Source organism: Chenopodium album, chromosome 10 (genome assembly GCF_948465745.1).
Source record: "Chenopodium album chromosome 10, dcCheAlbu1.1, whole genome shotgun sequence".
NCBI lineage: Eukaryota > Viridiplantae > Streptophyta > Magnoliopsida > Caryophyllales > Amaranthaceae > Chenopodium > Chenopodium album.
Window position 1 is genome coordinate 4641400 of NC_137843.1, and position 14507 is coordinate 4655906.

The 14507-nt window shown below is 33.1% G+C and overlaps 2 protein-coding genes across 2 annotated transcripts; one reads left to right on the forward strand and one right to left on the reverse strand.

The window, feature by feature from the left end:
* The first annotated feature begins 2340 nt into the window (after positions 1 to 2340).
* On the forward strand, positions 2341 to 5816 carry LOC145563230 (very-long-chain (3R)-3-hydroxyacyl-CoA dehydratase PASTICCINO 2-like). The gene is made up of 9 exons (XM_081623670.1): positions 2341 to 2496; positions 2659 to 2770; positions 2873 to 2891; positions 3003 to 3091; positions 3221 to 3274; positions 4505 to 4575; positions 4659 to 4740; positions 5356 to 5452; positions 5533 to 5816. Exons 1-9 carry the CDS (start codon positions 2426 to 2428, stop codon positions 5601 to 5603), a joined length of 666 nt encoding a protein of 221 aa, XP_081479796.1. The 5' UTR covers positions 2341 to 2425; the 3' UTR covers positions 5604 to 5816.
* Positions 5817 to 6935: 1119 nt separating this feature from the next.
* LOC145562009 (MADS-box protein SVP-like) lies at positions 6936 to 11963 on the reverse strand. Its single transcript, XM_081622154.1, has 8 exons — positions 11019 to 11963; positions 9828 to 9906; positions 8896 to 8960; positions 8134 to 8233; positions 7998 to 8039; positions 7727 to 7768; positions 7451 to 7608; positions 6936 to 7219 (listed from the first exon to the last, which is right to left on the reverse strand). Exons 1-8 carry the CDS (start codon positions 11198 to 11200, stop codon positions 7201 to 7203), a joined length of 687 nt encoding a protein of 228 aa, XP_081478280.1. The 5' UTR covers positions 11201 to 11963; the 3' UTR covers positions 6936 to 7200.
* Between the last annotated feature and the right edge of the window lie 2544 nt (positions 11964 to 14507).

A 14507-nucleotide genomic window follows, 5' to 3' on the forward strand; every position in this document is an offset into this window, starting at 1 on the left:
GCGAGTACATTATGCAGTGTTATGCTGTTATGCCATATGATGTCGCTTTTAAAAGGTTTTTGTTGTTAGGAGCACCAAAAGACATGAAAATGGTAATTCAGTAAAGATTTTGCTAGTTCTAAACTTCCAACAGGAATTGTCACTCTCATGCATTAATGGGAATGGATTGAGTAGTTGAGTACTTTAACTTTGGTAGAGAAATCAATTAGGACAATATTCCTTCCCACGATAACAATTATGTGCTTGAAATGTGTGTTGGGCCTGGGTCACCCATCTTGTTGGGCCATATGCACATGCCACATTAATATGATATTTGTCCGCTTTGAACATAGCCCTTACGAATTTATTTTGGGGCACCTTTCTAAAAAGCCTCATACTCGAGTGTGCAATTACTTATAAGGATATATTTGTTTCCTTAATCTTTTCATGTGGGACTTGTGATGAACAACCCCATTTATTAGGACAATATTCCTTCCCATGATTACAATTTGCTATATTCTGCGCTTGAAACGTATGAAGTGAAGTCATGAAAGGTAATTAACTATTGTGTTTTGTAGACGTGCAACCAAAATCTTGGCTTAGTTGAATTTGTGAGTGTTTGATGGCTAAATTTTGATGTCATGAACTGATGATAATCACTTCTTATATTGCTGCCACTTTATCGTATGATTCTAAATTCTAAAATGTTGTAAAAGTAACTATGAAAGCCTATGCAGTATTGTAAAACTTTAAGCTCTTAAGATCTATTTTATACTCGTATAAATTACCAGTATACTATAGCGATCATAAATTCATAAGAGTAACGCTATTAAGCACGCATAATTTTGTCACTTTCAATAAACTAATTACAATAATTATATTTTCTTCACAAGGTTATCATGCCATGCCTAAGCAAATTTGATCCGACTAAAAACACAAATTCATTGAGATTCAAGTTGATCTACTCAAACCAAGCTCAAATACCTTGCGAGCCAACCTAACCTATTAACATCCCTTATATTAGGAAACTAGGTTAGAACCCGTGCGATGTACGGTTTATATAAAGTCTATTTTTAATTTGCACATTTTAAAAATAAATCGTTATTATACATTAATATAAATAAGAATTACGTATATTTTGTAATTTTAAATTTTTTTATTTTAATCAAAATTATGATATAGTATTTGTTCAACGTTGTCTAATTCATAGTTCAATGTAGGAGATCATTTATTAGTGTGTTATTTAAAATTGTTTCAATTTCCTACGATAAATTGATAGGTTTTAGTTGTAATGTAAAAGGTTCCAATATTTAAATTTCAAAAATGTTAAATATGATAGCTCTACAAAAAAAAAAAATGACATCATCATTGCATTTAGGTGGGAATTTTTTTATTGAGAAAGCAACACGTGGGCAATGATGACGTCAGCAACTTTTGTTTTAGTAATAGTTAATAGATATATACGGAATAGTAGTGAGCAACATATTCTTGTTTCAATAGTCTTGTTCAAATCATATAATAACTAATATATAAAGCTAAACTTTTAGTCAGATCACGAGACAGCGACACTTGACATTCTAACTTTTCGCCAAGTGTTGCCCACGTTGGATATATTTAGATAGACTTTATAGGATAAAAAAAATTAGTTTAGAAATCTATTTTCAATCAAATTTGGATAGAATTTTAGGATAAAATGGTTAGTTGAGAGTTTTAATTATTTTCGATAAATACCAATATATCATATATATAAAAGTTGAATTATAATTTATTTTAAAAAAATATTAGATTATAACTCTAAAAAAAAAATTACCAATATTAATATTAGTCATTTACCTGCCTACTCCATGTTAAATCGTCACCAAAGTACATCAATTCCTAACTAATTTTGTATTAGAGATATATTTTAAAATTTGACATATAAATTAAAAATTTAACAAACAACCCGAACATCGCATGGACACAAAACTAATTTTTATTTAAACCAATTTCAACCGAATCCAAAATCCGGATCTAGTTTAGTGATATTAGCAGTCTCGCTCACGAATCACGGCTCACCCCTTAAAAGTTGAGATTATAGCCCGCAACATCATCGTTAATAACGATGCAACACGACATCTAATACCGTATAGACCATTTGATAATGATATTTTAAAGAACAACTAGACTATATAGTATTATAGTACTATAAAACAATTAAATTGAATTTGATTTGATGAGTGATCAATTGAGCATACTATTTCAGATCCACGTCGTTGTAGCAGTTAAGTACGAGTAGTTGATCAATTTTATGAGGCATTGCATTCCATTACATATTTTGCAGTGTAATTACATTCATAAATAACAAATCTGGGTAGTTGATCTGTTCACCTGTATTTTTCTCCAATTTATTTTCCCCCATCTTTCACATTCTTGTTCCTCCATTTTTCTTGTACCCCAAAAATTAAAAATGGCGGGTTTTCTCTCTCTTCTAAGACGCTCATATCTCTCCCTCTACAATTGGATTGTTTGCTTTGGATGGTTTGTTCTTCTCCTCTTCTGATTTACTCTCACCGTCTTTGAAAGTTCTTCGTGTTTGGACAGTGATTATCGCCTTTAGAAAAGACAAAATAGGAAGAACTTTTAAACACGTACGTTACTATGTCAATCTAATCTAATCTAATCTAATCTAATTTATTACAGGGTTCAAGTTTTGTACTTTGCTGTAAAAACACTAACAGAGTCAAGCTATGAGCATGTATACGACGCCGTTGAGAAGCCTCTTCTTCTTGCTCAAACTGCCGCCGTTTTGGAGGTCTATCTTCTTCTCTTTCCATTTCCATGAATTATTATTTCTGGGTTTTAGTTTTTATTTCATTGGTATCTGATTTTTTCTTTGGGGCATTTCGTAGAACAGATTATTCATGGTTTAACTGGTGAGTAAATTTTGGTAATTTTTTTTATAATTTTTCAAAAAGAAGTGATTTTTATGCATTTGGGTGGTTGATAACTAAGTACTTTGAGCTTATTTGTGCTTAAAATTGAAGGTTTGGTGAGATCGCCTGTAAGTGCAACACTGCCCCAAATTGGTTCAAGGTTGTATGTGACTTGGGGTGTTTTGTATAGCTTTCCAGAGGTCTGTTATATTAGCCCCTAATTTGATTATGTTTATGTATTTCTTTCTATTTAGATATCAACAATATGATTGGAGATAAATCAGATTATAGTGTGCAACTATTTTGTGACTGAATTTTTGTTTTTGCAGACTCGAACTCATTTCCTTGTCAGCTCTTTAGTGATCAGCTGGTCTCTTACAGAGGTGAAATTCTTATTATCCCTTATATTGTCACGTTCGAATAGAATCAGTATGCTAAATGGATAGAGAGATGATAGATAAATTAAATGGAACTGAGGAAATTCAATGTGAAATGGAAGAAGGATTATTGGCTTTCTTTCTTTATTAGCTTCCTAAAGATAGATTACTAGATGATTACTTCAGTATTGTTGTTGATTGGCACAATTTTCCCAATGACTACACTGAGAAATTTATTCTGTCCAAGGGTGTGTATGTTTCATTTTGTTAGGTGTGATTAAGAAAAAAAGGAAAAAGGTAAATGTAAAGGTGAAGTTGTGTTAAAAGATTTATTATGTAATGAGTCAGTGTTTGATTCTCATAGATGGAGTTGTATGTAGTTGTATCTTGGGAATTGGCCTTTTCATGTTTGCCAAAGAATTAGAGGATCTGTTATCTTACGGTCTACACTCCCATCGTGAGCAGGGGCTTTGTGTGCTGGATTCATGCTATTTTTAAAAGCGAGGGTTGTTTTAGGAGGAGTCTGTGGCTTTAATTTAACAAACTTAGCTACTCATTTAGTATAATCTTAAACATGGAAAAGTTAAAAGGATCTTGATAATTCAAAAGAGAAATTTATGGCCTGCAGTTAGAATTGAAAGGGTTTTCAAGTATAACATGTTATTAATGGCTGAGGTTTGAGTTGTCTATCAACAAAGCATTGCTCTGGTCCAATTTGGTTATTGGTTTTTCTAGATTTGTGTCTATGTTGCTTTCATGGGGTATGTAGACTCTCTACCCAAATAGATTGAATATGAGGGTTTTATCCAACTCTCTTCACTTGACCATCTTGGAAGCATTGATTGGAGTAGCCAAAGATCCATTGGTCTTGCTTACTTGCGTCATATCGTGTCTTCCATAAGACTGAGAGTTTGACCCTATCGAGCAATGGCAGTAATTACATTTTCTGATATGGTTATCCCCATAGAAATATTTGATTTAGTGAGGAACCAATTAATCTGAGTATATTGAAGTAAGGCAAGGTGTGACAGAGGACAAAATCTATAGATTAATAATTGCGTAATGGTCCTCTAGCCATGCAAGAAAACGATCACATCTAGAGAGATTCTCATTTGTGTATAATGACCCTATCTATGAAAAGTTGTCCTGTGACTTGTTTAAGAACTATATATAGTTTCTTTGCTTTTAGCAGTAAAATTATACATGATATTCATCCTGCCTTTTTTTCTTCTTCAGATTATCCGGTATTCTTTCTTTGGTGTAAAAGAAACCTTTGGTTCTGCACCATCATGGCTTCAGTGGCTTAGGTACCAGCTGGTCAATGTGTCCTCTATATCAGGAGTTCTGTATTTTCCCCTTGTTAGTAATAAACTTAGATTGCATTTTGCAGGTATAGCACCTTTATGCTGCTGTACCCAACCGGCATTACAAGTGAAGTTGGCTTGATATACATTGCTTTACCTTACATCTGGGTGAGAAATCTATCATACTCTTACAATCCCCCTAAAATTCGTCAATTGTGCTCTAGTTTTGTTATTCTAGAAATATAGAAACCAGCTGTTTCAATATGCTTAGAGTAAATTCCTCTTAGAAGTTGATTTGTTGTTCATCTATTCGCTAACCAAAAAATAACCCCTCCCCGGCTCACCCACCCCCCCCCCCCCCCCCACCCCCCCTCCTTTCTGTCTGAGCCACATTTGATTTCAGTTTATTTTTAAAAAAAATTAGCTGGAATAGAAAAACCATAAAATTTCTTTACTGCTCTAATTTATACCACCTTACCATTGTAGTTTTTCTTCTAAGGGTATCATTGGAGGCAATGAGTAAAATAGCTCTGATTTTCACTTGCGAAATATAGAAAGTTGTTTATCATTTTGACAAAGTAAAACAAAAATTGTGACCTACTGTATTATTTTCGGCGAATAGAGTAGGTGTTATGTTTTTGTACCCTAGTAAAGGTGTATGAAGAGTGAAAATAGGCATGTTGATCTTTATGCCCTACCCCAGTACTCTTAGAGTAAAATACAAGTTTCATACCACTCCAACTTCAGCTGATGTTATTTCTGCTTGATTTTCTACTACAACAGAATTCAGAGAAGTACTGTGTGAGGATGCCCAACAAATGGAATTTCTCTTTTGACTACTACTATGGTGCATTGCTTACCCTGGGAATTTACGTTCCAGGTTAGTGTTTGATCCCTCTATATTCATTGGCTGTGCTGTTCTTTCCTTTGGCTTAACGGAGTTTGTATGTAAATTTGCAGGAAGTCCGCACATGTACAACTACATGCTTGGACAGAGGAAGAAGGTCCTTTCTAGATCCAAGAAAGATTGATGAGGAAGCAGTACGCCCGCATTCTTTGACTTGCTTGTAAACAGAACTCTGCTGCATTACAATGTCGTCGTTTTGATGTTCCATTTTTTCTGGAAGTCAGTCGTGTTGAGTAGCAATTTGTATGTGTGTTTGTTGTATAAGTAAACTAGGAACTAAATGCGAGTTTCTTATTATCCAGCAGTCTTCTGTGACTAATAGTAATAATGCTTTACCGAGTATGGCTTAAGCACTCATGTGGTAGGACAGAGATAGAGATAATTTAATAGTTAAAAAGGAAAGTGATGCAATTGAATAAAAACTTTTTTTTTAGAAAAGTGATGCAACTAAAAAAACGGAGGAAGTAACATTAATAATCCATGGGTTTGAGTTTCAATTCTCACATTTTCACAAGCACATGGAATGATTGAAAAATAGAAAACAATAATGGATGTAAGGTATGTGAAAGCACTTTCTAGATTTGATGAAACATAACTCCAGAAAAAGAAAGTTAAAGTCTAAAAAACCTTAAAAGAAAATTTGCAATGAAAGATGGACCATTAAATTCGTTGAAGGTTAGCAATAAATAGGGTCATCAATCAATAACTTTGTACTTGACTACTTGCAGTTATCTTATATCCTTATCCACAACTTACCACTAGTGCCTGTTGAGTACTCCGTATTTTAAACTGACAAATCTCATACTACGTATAAAATGTGGACAATAATTTCAAAATGTTATATGGAGTACTATAAACTCATAAGAATTCAAATTAAGGAGCCAAAAAAAACTAAAAATAACACATCGTCCATTAGTTACTCACTTACTTCTTAGTCCTTACAATAATTGATATCTTTTTTTTAAAATAAAAGGTAAGATTAAAAGATTCTATTGATCCGGTACCTCTCATAGGTTTAACTTAATAGCCGGCCCAGCCCCACAGGTCAACGCTTAAGAGTAGCGGGGGAGGTAAGGGATGCTTGGTTTTGTCATACACCCCTGAGCCCTAAATAAATACTACTCCGCATTATCAATCTTGAATGTCTACGCTTGGTTTTATTAATGACTTTTCTAAAATTCACTTCAATTATTATTTTTTTTTTATGGGATCCATCAATTATTTGAGGAAAAACACAAAACACTTAAAACGTGAACTGTTATCTGTTATATGTCAAATCCAATAAATAAAATCACTAATGGGTGTAAGAGTTTTAAATCCTTTGTAAGTTCCTAGTAATATTGTAACTTTCTAAAAAAAATAAAAGTTCACATACTATATTTCCCTTCATGACATTATCAGAATTTATATATCTAAATAAAACTTTAATTATTACTTAACGGTACTGTCACAAGTGTATAAATACAAGTGAGCTTAAATAAACTGAATGCAGATGCTAACAAACTGAATCACCTCACCATTCACTCCCATTTTAGTCGCTCGATACCACATCTCTTACTTGACCAAATGGTGTAATATCATTGATAATACAACATACATGGCTTAATATTTTACATATTTACGGGAGCAACAGGCGCATACGGAAGGAGTGCATAGGCCAACTGCCAACAGCATTATATGTAACAACTGCTCACTGCAAATGATCATTAATGTTCTCTTCGTCAGCCAGAGTATGGTAATCTGCACCAAAACCCAAATCCATTAGCCATTATAATTCTGAAGATCAATGTGATCGTAAGGACAGACAGACAATGATCGAGTGAGATTGAGAAACGAAAATTCCTGAACTTAACCACAAAATATCGAATACAAAGTATGGAAAATGATGGGGTAGAACAAAGTCAATAAACTCCACGATGCACAACATCGAGGCAAGCTAACTCAAGATTTACAAAATGCAATTGAACATACCCCAACTTGAGATAAAGATCTGAGCTTTCATCATTGTCCTGTGAAGGACCAGAAGAACTACTATAGCCATTAGTGACTGACTCCGATGACTGGCCTTCCTCATATATGACATTCTCTGAATCAGCAGCTTGCTGTATGCCCTTGGATGCTTCCAGTACCTTTAGTAGAGTAATAAAATTTTCATAAGATCTTTCATTATCTCATCAATACAATTTAGGGAACTTTTGTAATAAAATGAAGAAAAGTTACTATATATGGAGATTATGTCAATCTTACTTGTTGTCTTAGCCACTCATTCTCTTCCATCAACTCAGAACCCTGTAGAAATGGAAACTAAGTAATTACGAATGGGAAGTCGGGAAGTAAAAGCATTTCTTCAACTTATAATCATCTTTGAAATGGAAATGTTTTCTATTCTTATTCGGGATATGTAAAAATTACTGGTGTCATCATATATATTCATGATATTTAGACCGCCTGGAGGGGTAGTGATACGTTCTTATCTCTATTATGTATAGAATGCTCATGTAGACACGCAATCCCTAACCTTTTGCTCGAGTAAGTCAATTTCGTTCATAATTTTCTCACCCTGGATAGATACAATAGAATGGTTACAAAAATAACATTAGTCACCAAATCTTAGTGTAACATCGAGAAGCAAAATAAATCCTAAATATATAAACCTTTTTATCCATGACGTGTCTTAATCCAAATTCAAGGGACTTTTCCAGCTGTTGTAACTCTTCTATACTTAAACCCTGCAGCTCCTCTCCCCTCATATGTCTGCTTCCACAAGGACAACACGTCGTAAGGACAGTTAGTGATGTTTCAAGGATTTTCATCAGCATCAACTTATAAAAGCACCAGTACTTGGCATAACTTCTCTTACCACTTAGTTGGTATGTAGCCAGTGTCCAGTGATGAATAGCAGTAATGGGAATAGATTGAAATGTAATTTTCAAGCAAACTAACATAGACACATAGTAATGTCCATAGTAATGCAATCATACCCAAGTCCGTAGTAATGCAATCTCATACCCATTTAGATAGTAATAAAAATTAGTGAAGAATAAAAAAAAGATAATTTGGGGTGAACCAGCTAGCGTTACCAATCTAACCATGGAAATTGACATTGATTGTTCTTACATATTTATATACAAATTCATTGCCATTGCCATTTACAAATCATACTATTATAGTACAGAAGTGTGTTTCAAGATATTCACAGAATTTTTATTTATATTTAGCAAAATACTAAGGTAACAATATAGCCCAAATCTTATTCTTAAATAATGTAAAAACTCATATTTCAAAATGGAGGGAGTAATTAGCAAAGGAATCTTCTATGACAAATCTAGGCCACCCACACGCCCACACCTTTACCTCAAGAGAAATGAAGTGAACCAAGATAAAAGTATTAAAAACTCAAGGAAAAGACACTTTACCTTAGCTGTTGGCTTTGCTGTGCTATTTCTTCACTCAATTTGGTATAGTCGCTGTTTTCAACAAGCTAAACAAGCAGATATATGTTGAATAAATTAGCAAACAGAAGATAAATGATTAAATTCTGAATGCTAGAAATTGATACATCAAAATCATTCTACAAACATTAACAGGAGAATGTCCATTACATTCTAAGTAAATCTGAAGATAATTGTATCCAAGGTATTCTTGCTACTCATTTAGGGCTACGTTTTGCTATCTAGAGGCACCATCCAAATGTAGCCTTGGGAGCACCCAGCTCAAGGTTTACCAACAAAAGTTAGGATTTGTGCGTTTACAGCCCTTAATTAACCATATAAAATATAATGGGCAAAAATATCAGATGCGCGTTCAAGCCAATCAATCCAAATCCCCACTCTTTCTTATCAATTGGCAAACTACAAGCTAAAAAGATTTTGATAATTCAAGAAATTGTTCAAACTAACAATGTGACAAAGGATGATTAATTATTCCCTTCACAGTCTTAAGAGTTTACACTAACAATTACTACCTTCATTCCCAGTCTACAACTCTACGTACCGGCAAATATTGGCAACAAATTTCAAACATAAATTAGCATATTCTGCAAGTTTTTCAGTCCACATATATAAGATAACCCACTCAGATTTTCAGGTATGCTACATATGAGTTCACTTAAGAGACCAAGATCTGACTAATACAAATTAAACAGTAATCACTCTTATCAAACACAAAGAAAATTTCTCAAAATCATGATGAGAACAAACCATTCTGAGAATGAGGGCACACTGTATCGCATAAGATCAAAAGAAGATAGAGTTCACTGAAGTGTACTAGAACCCTTTAGAGATCCAAAATAACCTCTTTCTTTTTTTTAACTATTTTATTACCCCAAAGGACAGCTTAGTGAGCTTACCTGCAACCTTAAAGATGGTTGATCCAGCTTCTCCAAGTTCTTCGAGTGCAATTTTTGTCTTTCAAGTATTTTCTTCATACTTCATTGTAAAAATCAATAATCGATAGAAATTAGAATAAATAATTTCACTATTCAAAAAACAAGAGAGACTATGTAATTAATTTTCCAAGCATATAAATAAAAGTAGAGTATTGGAAATAGATCTCCCTATAATGAGGGAGATTAACCAAAGACGGAGAGGCCAATGTAAGAATCAAGATTTCTAAAGAAAAAAGTAGAAGTTAAAAATTAAAAAAAATCTAAATTTTAACATTGACATCATTATGACCAAAAATATACTACCTAAATACCACTAACAATAAAAGCCAACACGCAAAATTTTATAATATGAGGTCACAATCCAATGCTTAATGAAATCTAAATATACATTCGACGCAAGTTTTTTCTCACAGTTGGCTAATATGCTTGTGTTCCTAGCATCACATACGATGAACTAATCCAATATTGAATAGGCTCGCACGCAAAGTCAATAAATAATTCTGCAAGTAGAAAACGAAATGACATAACATATCCCAAAGTGAGAAAATAAGCTCAATATGTTCAACATATCAAAGATTTGTTATGCATTAACCAACCAGTCAAACAAGCTTCCACCTTGTGTAGCCATATAACATATTTGCATGAGCTCTATCGATCGGATAGGATACTATTATCAGAATCGTCTCAGTAGTAGATAATTTGCAGGCCCTCCTTAGTTTTTCTTTCTTACGAAGTTACAATTTCCCTATTGTCGTCATTGCTATACTCATTATATATATAATCAGATCATATTCAGTGCTATATATACGAGTAGAAAAACAAAGTTAGGGTTTGAATAAATTCCAAGAAAAGTGCTAATCGTCAACTAGAGGTCTGGTTTATTGCATCTCACATTCTCACACTCTAAAACCAAATGTAATGTGCTAGTGGCCAAACTATTTACTAAATAAAGTAGCAATCAAATATACAGCTTATTCATTACTCAGTTAATCTTCCTTTTGAAGCACACAATAAAGCAAGTAAACTGTAAACCTAAGTATACTGCAAACTATGCAAACACATATAGTATGTTCTTCAACATCAAATTAACTTTACGCGGCACATACAACACTTATATATACAGACAATACAGAATGGGAGCAAGATAGAGACCTGGTACTGGAATACTCAAAGAGCTTGCCAGTAGCCGAGAAGAGGATGAGAGCAACATCAGCATCACACAAGATGCTGAGCTCCTCAGCCTTCTTGAACAACCCTCTTCTCCTTTTCGAAAATGTCACTTGCCTTGCTGTTGTATTATCAATTTTCTTGATCTGAATCTTTTCCCTCGCCATTTTTACTTTTTTATTTTTTTGTATTTTTTTACAATCAATCACTCTCACTCACTTATTCTCTCTCCTTCAAAAGCTAAATATTTAATCTAACCACCACCAAACCTTCCTCTAAAGGAGTTTAAACACAGAATAAACCAGTGTACAAAACACAAATAATCTCAAAAACCCCAGAAAAACCCATCACCCAAAAACACAAAACTTCAAAAGGGTATATTCTATTTTTTGATTTGATAGCAAAGTATGACGAAATTCACAGAGGCATTTTACCAAACAGATGGAAGGCATAAACCCTGAAAAGCAAAATGTAGGGCGTACAAAATAGTAGAAATCAAAGGTATAAACCTTAAATTAGATACATCACTCAATCAACTCAATTAGCATGAAAAACCCAACTTTCAGAAGAAGAAGAGAACATTGAAGAAACCCAAGAGCAGAAACACCAAATTGGCAAATTGGGTATTTATGACCGTGTAAAAGGGGTAAACATATAGAAAATAAGGTTTAATTCAATAATTGAATTGGGGTTTTTTTATCTGGGTATTAAGGTGCATCAAACTTTAATGGCAAATTGACAAACCCTAGCAATGATAGAGGAGAGAGAAAACAGAGGAGGGTAAAGTTACATAGCCAAATTTAGTGAAGCAAAAGCTTTTTTTTGCCGGGAGTCAATTTCATAAATCATAATTGTCTTCTTTTTCGGGGGTATTTTCAATCGTTCGTTTTGATATTCAATTTGTGAAATTGCTTCATTTGGTTTGTTTTTGTGATATCCGACAAACAAAGGAGTAATTTTTGCGTAATTTCTATTTGTTTTGGGTCCTTTGAAAAGGATTTTTACCAAAACAATCACGTTCGTTTTCCAGTTGAAATTGACATGGATTAATGTTATCTTAAAGTACAAAAATTAATTTTCACCAATTAAAAAAAAAAGCACAAAAATTGACTTGCTTCCTTGGGATTATAAATGATTCCATTGATTTGCAACGGTTCATTCACTCCTATTGTATGAATGCTATGGACTTGTTGAGGAGTGCCTATGTGTTTGGACAAAAGGTGACTGTAGCCCTTGTAGGCAGTATCTTGTGCCAAATTTACGTGCTTTAAGGTTAGTTTCAGCCCAAGTTATGTGATGTGCCAAAATTTTCAAAATATCGCTTTATGCACAAACCTGACTCCACTTGACACCGTATCGGACGCTTACGTACCTAAACCAAATATCATTGATTATAACAAAGTGTTTTGTTGTATTATGTCGTGCCATGCTTTTTCCAAATTAAAGGTGGACCGGCACACACTTTAGCGTGTTAGTTGTGTCATACTTACACCAATTGTGTATATTGTGCTATTATTTTTTTATGTTGGTCTGACCTAACTCAAAACCATTTTACATTGGGGTGATACGTATTTATATTATTACTAAGTTATATAGTTTATCTTCGTGACTCTATAGAGAAAATCTTAGGTGTTGTTTGGTTGCACGTAAAAAATGGAGGAATTTGTAAATAAGAGATTTGTTTGGTAGACCATAAAAAGTAAGAATGTTGGAAGTGTAAAATCATGAGAATTTCTAATTCCCACAAAATATGGGAATTTAATTACCAAGGTCCCCTGGGTAATTCAAACCTTGGTAATTCAAAATTCTCATGATTTGTAAATACCCATATAACAATCAAACAAGTTAAGTAAATTCCTAGGAAATTTGATGTGGGATTTTAATTCCCATGAAATACAATTGCCTATAGGAAATAAATTCCTTTGTCAACCAAACAAGCCCTTAATGGACAAATTTCCTCCTCATAGTAGTTTTTTTTTTTTGTTTTTTTTTTTTGGGGTGGCCGGGGTGGGTGGGGGAGTGATTAAAAGATTTACATTGAGATACCTTGATTGTACTTTTTATTCTTCCAGTAAATGTTTGACAAATCACTTCTCTTGAAAATGCTCGTCTCTTATGTCGCTTTCTAAAAAATGTACCCGTAAATTATTGTGACTTACAGTAAAAAGAAATTTACTATGAAGTACTTGTATAACTTATGCTAACAATAAAATTACTCAAGCGCATTATAAAATTTTGAAGTAAAAAGTGAGATGTATCAAGTAATATCAAAACAATTCCTAGAAAAGCAGTATAAAATTTAATACTAGTATGTATTTCGTAACATATGAAAAAAGGAGTGTGATTAACATGTGATAGAGAACTTCATTTAGAATAATTTTCAAAGAGAATATGTCTATTAATAATATTAAATGATATTTTCTTACATATAACGTGTTAGTAATCTCACTATTAATAATAATTCATCACTAAATTTGATTGAAAAAAAAAATCTTTGTATAAATATTATGGACAAAAATAGGGTAATTAAATTCCGAGATTTCAGCAATTGGGTATTGATTAAAACAAGTATTTAGAATCTGGGTTATTGAGAATTTAATAAAAAAATGACCTCAAAATCAAGTGATCAATTAAATGTGGTGAGATTTATGTTTTTCCTTTTTTTTTCTTTAATTGCAAGTAACCGGTTATTAAAGGTTAAAAGAGGGGGATAACCTACTCCAATACTCTAACTATAACTCTACAACATTGTAAACTTTAGTACCTTGCATTCAACTTTAGGCAAAAGTTTAATACCTGATTGTGATGTTTACTCAAATGCTCTTAAGATTTCAAATAAAATTAACAAAAAAAAATGGAGGGAGTATAATTTTGCCACCAAAATCTTAAAAGCACACCTTTATTTACATGGAGTAGTAGTGAAGTACTACACTACTATGTATTTATTATTTCAAACTTCATTCAAGTGTTGGGCTACAATCTTTTTAAACTTTTAAGTCAAAACCCAAATCTAAAGAAAGGAATATTGATAAAGTAAAATGTGGTCCATATCGGCAAAACCTAATTCAATTATCTGAAGTATAAGCAAAATATTGGGCCTAAAACCCAAGCCCAAGTCAATACAAAATCTAACTTCCTAGTTCCTAGTTCCTCCGACAACCAAAACACCCAACTCTCTCTGTAACCACTCACGTAGTCACGTGCCGTCTTATCCAGGTCATTTAATTTTTTTTTTCATTTTTTATTTTTTAAAAAAAACCGCATTTTTGATAGCGAAGCGTGAGTTTACAAAGCGCATACATTTTCCATGAAAGACAAAATTCCACGTAACAGTATTAAACGACGTGTCGACCGTCGACTAAGGCTCTTGGCTCAAATGAAATGATTTTGTGTTTGCATCATACAATTACAGGTTATGAGATTAAAATCACATTAAAAAAGAGGTTAAATTTAAAACACATTGAGGGTGCTTTA

Coding starts and splice junctions, on each gene's coding strand:
- LOC145563230 (XM_081623670.1), top strand. CDS start 2,426: ATGGCGGGTTTTCTCTCTCTTCTAAGACGCTCATATCTCTCCCTCTAC. Junction 3,092..3,220: donor TTTTGTATAGCTTTCCAGAG/GTCTGTTATATT, acceptor TTGTTTTTGCAG/ACTCGAACTCATTTCCTTGT. Junction 4,576..4,658: donor TCATGGCTTCAGTGGCTTAG/GTACCAGCTGGT, acceptor TGCATTTTGCAG/GTATAGCACCTTTATGCTGC.
- LOC145562009 (XM_081622154.1), bottom strand. CDS start 11,200: ATGGCGAGGGAAAAGATTCAGATCAAGAAAATTGATAATACAACAGCA. Junction 9,907..11,018: donor TTTGAGTATTCCAGTACCAG/GTCTCTATCTTG, acceptor TTTACAATGAAG/TATGAAGAAAATACTTGAAA. Junction 8,040..8,133: donor GACACGTCATGGATAAAAAG/GTTTATATATTT, acceptor GTATCTATCCAG/GGTGAGAAAATTATGAACGA.